Source organism: Mercenaria mercenaria, chromosome 4 (genome assembly GCF_021730395.1).
Source record: "Mercenaria mercenaria strain notata chromosome 4, MADL_Memer_1, whole genome shotgun sequence".
NCBI classification, from domain to species: Eukaryota; Metazoa; Mollusca; class Bivalvia; order Venerida; family Veneridae; genus Mercenaria; species Mercenaria mercenaria.
Genome location: NC_069364.1, coordinates 46,657,768 through 46,664,112, shown reverse-complemented (window position 1 = coordinate 46,664,112; position 6,345 = coordinate 46,657,768). Strand labels below are relative to the sequence as shown.

At 34.0% G+C, this 6,345-nt stretch overlaps 1 protein-coding gene across 1 annotated transcript; it reads right to left on the bottom strand.

The window, feature by feature from the left end:
* Window positions 1-1,993: 1,993 nt before the first annotated feature.
* LOC123544476 (galactosylceramide sulfotransferase-like) lies at window positions 1,994-6,107 on the bottom strand. Its single transcript, XM_045330547.2, has 2 exons — window positions 5,358-6,107; window positions 1,994-3,306 (listed from the first exon to the last, which is right to left on the bottom strand). Exons 1-2 carry the CDS (start codon window positions 5,375-5,377, stop codon window positions 2,115-2,117), a joined length of 1,212 nt encoding a protein of 403 aa, XP_045186482.2. The 5' UTR covers window positions 5,378-6,107; the 3' UTR covers window positions 1,994-2,114.
* Between the last annotated feature and the right edge of the window lie 238 nt (window positions 6,108-6,345).

Sequence of the window (6,345 nt, the reverse complement as noted above, 5' to 3'; positions counted from 1 at the left end):
AAACTATAAGTGAGTCAAAGGAAATAGTTAAGAGCTAAAAGAGATTGATTTTACCGGGAGTAAATATACGGAAACAGAAAACAAACTAAGTATACGGTACAAACAAGAGAAAACGTATTTGGAAGAAAATGGTACAAATGGCCCCAAAGTTTTATTTCATTCATCCTAAGAAGTTGTTTGATAGCATAAGATGGTTATTTGTAAACAAGTTTTTCATTGGTGGTGTTTAGGTACAAACAAGCAGGTATACCTAATACATGTCCAGTTATTCAAATTATGTTGATTCCTCAAAAACATGGCCGCCAGAGGGCGTGTTCACTTTTCCCTATATGTATATAGTGGAAACCTTAAAAATCTTCGTGTGAGAAATGCTGGCCCGATTTTAGAATAATTTTACACAAATGGTCCTTATGTGACCCTCTACCAAGATATTCAAATTATTTTGATTCGTCAAAAAACATGGCCGGCAGAGGGCGTGGTCGTTTTTTCCTATAGGTATATAATGGAAAATTTAAAAATCTTCTTGTGTGAAACTACTGGCCTAATTTTAGAATAATTTTACACAAACGGTCCTTGTGTGAACCTCTACCAAGATTATTCAAATTATTTCGATTCGTCAAAAACATGGCTGCCAGAAGGCGTAGTCACTTTTCCCTATATGTATATAGTGGACACTTTCAAAATCTTCTTGTGTTAAACTGCTGGCCCGAAAATACAGGCTTCAAAGATGAACCACATGCATAGTTTTGTGTTCCGAAATGAAATTTAACCTTGATTTTGACCTAGTGACCTACTTTCACATTTCTCAAGCTGCAGCCTTCAAATTTGGACCTTATGAATAGTTTTGTGTACCGAAATAAACGTTGACCCTGATCCTGACCTAGTGACCTACTTTCACATTTCTGTAGCTACAGCCTTCAAATTTGGATCACATGCATAAGTTTAAGTACCGAAATAAACTTTGACCTTGACATTGACCTAGTGACCTACTTTCACATTTTTGAAAATACAGGCTTCAAATTTGGACCACATGTATAGTTTTGTGTTCCGAAATGAAATTTGACCTTGATTTTGACCTAGTGACCTACTTTCACATTTCTCAAGCTACAGCTTTTAAATTTGGACCACATGCATAGTATTGTGTACCGAAATGAACTGTGACCTGGATCTTGACCTAGTGACCTACTTTCACATTTCTGTAGCTACAGCCTTCAAATCTGGACTACATGCATAGGTTTAAGTACCGAAATAAACTTTGACCTTGACATTGACCTAGTGACAAACTTTCACATTTTTGAAAATACAGGCTTCAAATTTGGACCACATGTATAGTTTTGTGTTCCGAAATGAAATTTGACCTTGATTTTGACCTAGTGACCTACTTTCACATTTCTCAAGCTACAGCTTTTAAATCTGGACCACATGCATAGTTTTGTGTACCGAAATGAACTGTGACCTGGATCTTGACATAGTGACTTACTTCCACATTTCTGTAGCTACAGCCTTCAAATTTGGACTACATGTATAGGTTTGTGTACCGAAATAAACTTTTACCTTGACATTGTCCTATTGGCCTTAGTTCACATTTTTGAATGTACAGGCTTCAAATTTGGACTACATGCATCTTCTTCTCTGAATCAATAATAGCTAGAACCTTGATTTTTGGCGTATTATATCAGAGTTGTATTGTTTAACTATATCACCAAGCTAAAGAATGTGTGTGACTGCTAACATAGAAGAAACCTATCAATACTTGTACCATTACATTATACAAGCACATTTGAAGCCTTATGCACAGGTGAGCGCTTTAGGGTCAATGACCCTCTTGTTAGTTTTTAACACATGTTATGCTAGGAATGAGTTCACGCATGTGTGTATGATGTTATAATATCAACACATTACCTAGTGATATGTTGGTTCTTTCGCCATATTGGGGTCTCGCACCTGCCAATCCCTTAGGATTCTGCAGATGTTTTAAACTCGAGAAAAAACATGCGTTATCTTACATTTATTCATATTATATTATTCGTCAAGGCCTTCATATATCGTGGCGAGGTATGTTGTCCTCTTTCGTATAAACTGTAAAATCTACATTCGCTCTCCACGGATAGTACTTACTTTCCTTTCCAAGGAATAGGCATTTCGGCTGAAAGAAGATATTTTGATCGAACTTTTGAAAAAAAAAGTTTCCAATCTGTCTGCATCAATTCACAATCTGACATTTTAACTTGAAACGTTCCGTCCCATTTTGACTTTGGAATTTGAAATCTTGTTTCTTCTGCTTTGAATTTATTCAAGCAAAATCCACGCACTTGCTCTAAAACAGTTTTATAAAATGTGACTTCATCATAAAAGTCGTACCCAATTTGCTTTAATTTCATTTCAAATACAGCAGAAAAATAATCATATATCTCAAAGTCTAAGAAACTGGTGTTTCTCAATTTTGCAGTTTCTGTAGCGTTCAAAACAGTACGTAAGTATTTATGTGAATTCATTTCGAAATATAGTATGTCGATGAATGACCAATTAAGAAGTCTTTTCATCATGACTAGAGATTCATTAATTTTTTCCATGATTAAAACAAGTGAAAACTGTTCATTCAAATAGTCCAGGTATTTCTTAATTAGAGATTTATTTGTCCGTTGAATACCACTTTGAAACCCAAAGTCTCTGCCCATTGTGTTTCTCGGGTGAGAGAAAAAGTGTACATCATACTTCTCTGGAAAATTAACAAGATTGTGTATGAAATTTAATCGCGGTATCATTTTCAAGTATTTGATACTGTAAACATCACGAAAAAAATAGGCCGCACTAATCATTCTTTCCACCGGTTCACGGATTATTCCAATTTTTACCGAATCAGTGGGAAGTAGGCCATCTATCCATCCTTTCTTGTATACAGAATGACAGGCAAGGATATCGTAATGCTCACCAGGTTTCAAGGGAATTACCAAACTTTTCCCGAGATAGTTTCCCCTCTCCGGGAGAAGAATGTTCAATTTATGTCTCAACGCAAATCTATAAAACAAATGTTGCAAAGTAGTTGATCCTGTCTTGTGTACTTTTAGAAATGCTACGTGAGTTATAATGTTTTTACGAACTTTTGTTACGTTGGCAGTGTATCGAGAAGCTTTTAGTTTAGAAATGATATTATGAGCACTTTTATTGTCATGAAATGGCTGACTGTTTTCCAAGCCAGATAAGAAAAAAGATTTATGATTGTCTGGTACCAGGACCGTGCGTTTGTAGCTTGAAGTAACGCTGATGATGCCGATGCAGACATAAACACTGACGACGAAAGCAATCCTGAAATAGAATGAGACGGATATTTTGTTGAAATATATTTTAGAGGACGTCTACCATGCATATTCGTATAAAACACTGTAAAGCGACTATTTCACTACTGAAGTAAGACACATTAAAACAAACAGAAATATTAAACGATGACCTTTTATATACTTGAAATCATAAGGTGAAGTGGTTAACAACTTTAACAATATTATTCAAATCGTCAACTTGGGTAATCATAAAAGTGTCGGGAAAAATGTTTGTCTGTTAGAGCTAGATAAATATGCGGTTTTTAGTCGGTTTGTCTTCAAATTAAACAAAAAAATGAGGGCTATATTTCTTTTCGAAGCTGATTTAAGAATCCACTATTTATAAACAATGTTTTTTTGTTTGTTATCAAATTGTCATAAACTTGTGACACCTCGATTCACAGTGTTGTGCTTACATCTACCGCACTTACAGGGTTGGTATCGACAATTATTACCAACATGTTATTATGAATTAAATCTAATAGTGTATACGTTCCACTCAATAATTTGTTTTATACGGAATTGGCATATACCAATTACTTTGGTTGAACATTAATATTCAAATCATAAAGCTGTTCAATAAAAACAAATGCAACGTTAAAGTTACTTTTTTGAGTACTTGTAAAAATAACGAACTTAAATGTTCACTGATTAAGATATTATGAAATGTCACGGTTAAATAAACTCGTTAATTTTTTTCGCTATTTTCAAATTTCGTACCTTTCAGACTATTTTGTCTTAATTCGAAAAATGTTATTTCTGTTCCATATTTTCTTCATTACGTTTACGATGAAAGTATTCTGTGGTATAGGAAAAGCAGTGGCATATTATGCGCGGATCCAGAGGGGGGTTCCGGCTGTCCGGACCTCCCCTGGAAAATCCTAAATAAAGGAAAGAAGAGAAGAAGGGAAGAAAATAGTTTTTCGAAAAGGCAGCATTAAGACCGCATTCAAAGTGTATTTGGCTGCTGCTTTATACGACTCCGACGTAATTCATATTCATGTTAATTATCTCAAAGAAACAAAGATTTTACCTTTAAGAAAACTTAATTGTATTATTTTCCCAATTTTAACAGGTAAGCTCGTGAAAATAAAGTGTATATTGTATATAAAATTGCAGTGGAAAATGAGTTCTTAAATGTTCCTAAAATGCTCCAGAACGAAGGAAATGAAACGCAGAATTTCAAAATCCCCTCACAACCAGCCTACCACCCCTCCCCCCACCCCCAGCTACAGCCCTGTACTTGTAAACGGCTAACATCCACAAAAATCACATCATATTATTTAGGGTATAAAGACACATGTTTGTTATAGTAAGGGTTCATTCGGACCCTCACCCACCCCTTACCCTCACCCTGAAAAAATTGACTGGATCCGTGCATGCATCTATATATAACATCCATATACAATTACTGCATATTAGTAAGTAAAATCTGAACAATATGAAATAAGTAAAAACATACAGGAAAAAAGTGTTGACAAAAAGTGGTAAAACATGGTCGCAGCATGTACGGTTTAAATTTACAAGCTTGTTGTTGTCGCTTTTATGAGGCATGCTCACTACCGATGACGACAAAGGCTTAATCAGGATAATTTATGTTTAATATTAAGCTTCATATCATGTAAAACATACATATCATTTGATTAAATATTAGTTTTAACAAAGGTTTTTGCAAAATACGCTTTCCTTATTGTCACCTATGAACTTGTCACTCCTCTTAATGAAATCTTCACTCAGGTAATACAGGTAACTGATATTCGTGTTCTAAAGTATGTCGTAAAAATTAAGATAAAATGAAAATGTTCAGGTCATTTTATTTATATTTGGCCTTAGTGACTATCATTTTGCATTATTCACCCAAACGTCCATCAGTCCTCTCCATGATCTTCTTTCTATTTTTCACAACTACATTATTTTGTCAGGATTTACAGACACGTTTAAACTTCCATTGTTTTCACATTTTCTTTTTGCATGAAAAACTGTCTTGCATATTGTTGTTTTCGATAACTTATCTCAATGTTGCAGTCAAGAAATACAAACCCGTTTCTTCTTCCCTCCATTAATACATGAACTTCTATCAACCAATATTCAGTCTCATCACAGCACTTTTTTAAAGGTTTATTTAATGTGCTCCTGAAATCTCTTCCGTAATAATTCCTTTTTATAAAATATTTCTCATGGCGACCTTATTGTCAGCCATCAATATTCACTCCTCTTTTCCAAATTTTCACTCTTTAGAGCATAGTGATCTGCATCAACATAAGAAGTATCAAAGGGATATTTTCAGTAATTAACTAGAATAATGTCAAGCAGACATATTTATTCATGCTTTAATGTTTCGATGCGGTTTAAAATTTTGAAACTCACTGTCTAATTTTGGCGATATATTTTTCATAAAATAGTCAGTCTTTTTTCTGCAAGTGAGGCTGAAAACATCCTATTTCAAAGATCTTTATGCATTGATATTAGCAAACAACATTTAGGTGATATCGTTTGCGGAGCTACTCCATCTATATTTTTTGTTCATTTCCTTCAATGTTTTTTGGACGTATTTTCTCATTTACCGCAATTTTGATATTTTTATTTTATTTTATGCTTATCCAGATGTAACCTAATGTCATGTTTATGTTTTAAAATTATTTTTTTAAGATTTAAGAGCTTCAGTTTATGATAAAGATGATACAAGTTCAGCCTTCCGTATGTCTAACGTTTCTAACGTTTCACTTCAACTAGTGAATAACGATAGTTTTCTTATATTGCTTTTTTGTGTCAGTTGATTACACCATTAGATGAAACTATAGACAGCTGATCCACATCGGTTTTTTATGAATGATGCAGGCCCTTTCAAATAAGAAACCATAATGCTTAGAATACATGTAAACATACATATATTGGAAGTTCGTACATTCTCGAACTTGTCTGATAATATAAAACATAAAGAAAAAGTTGGACTTTGTAAACTAACAAACATAAATGCGTTTTAAAACTAGTCCTTTTTTGGCGGTAATTTTATTGTCCGTCACACACT

Coding starts and splice junctions, on each gene's coding strand:
- LOC123544476 (XM_045330547.2), bottom strand. CDS start 5,377: ATGGAGGGAAGAAGAAACGG. Junction 3,307..5,357: donor ATGGAGGGAAGAAGAAACGG/GTTTGTATTTCT, acceptor ATTCTATTTCAG/GATTGCTTTCGTCGTCAGTG.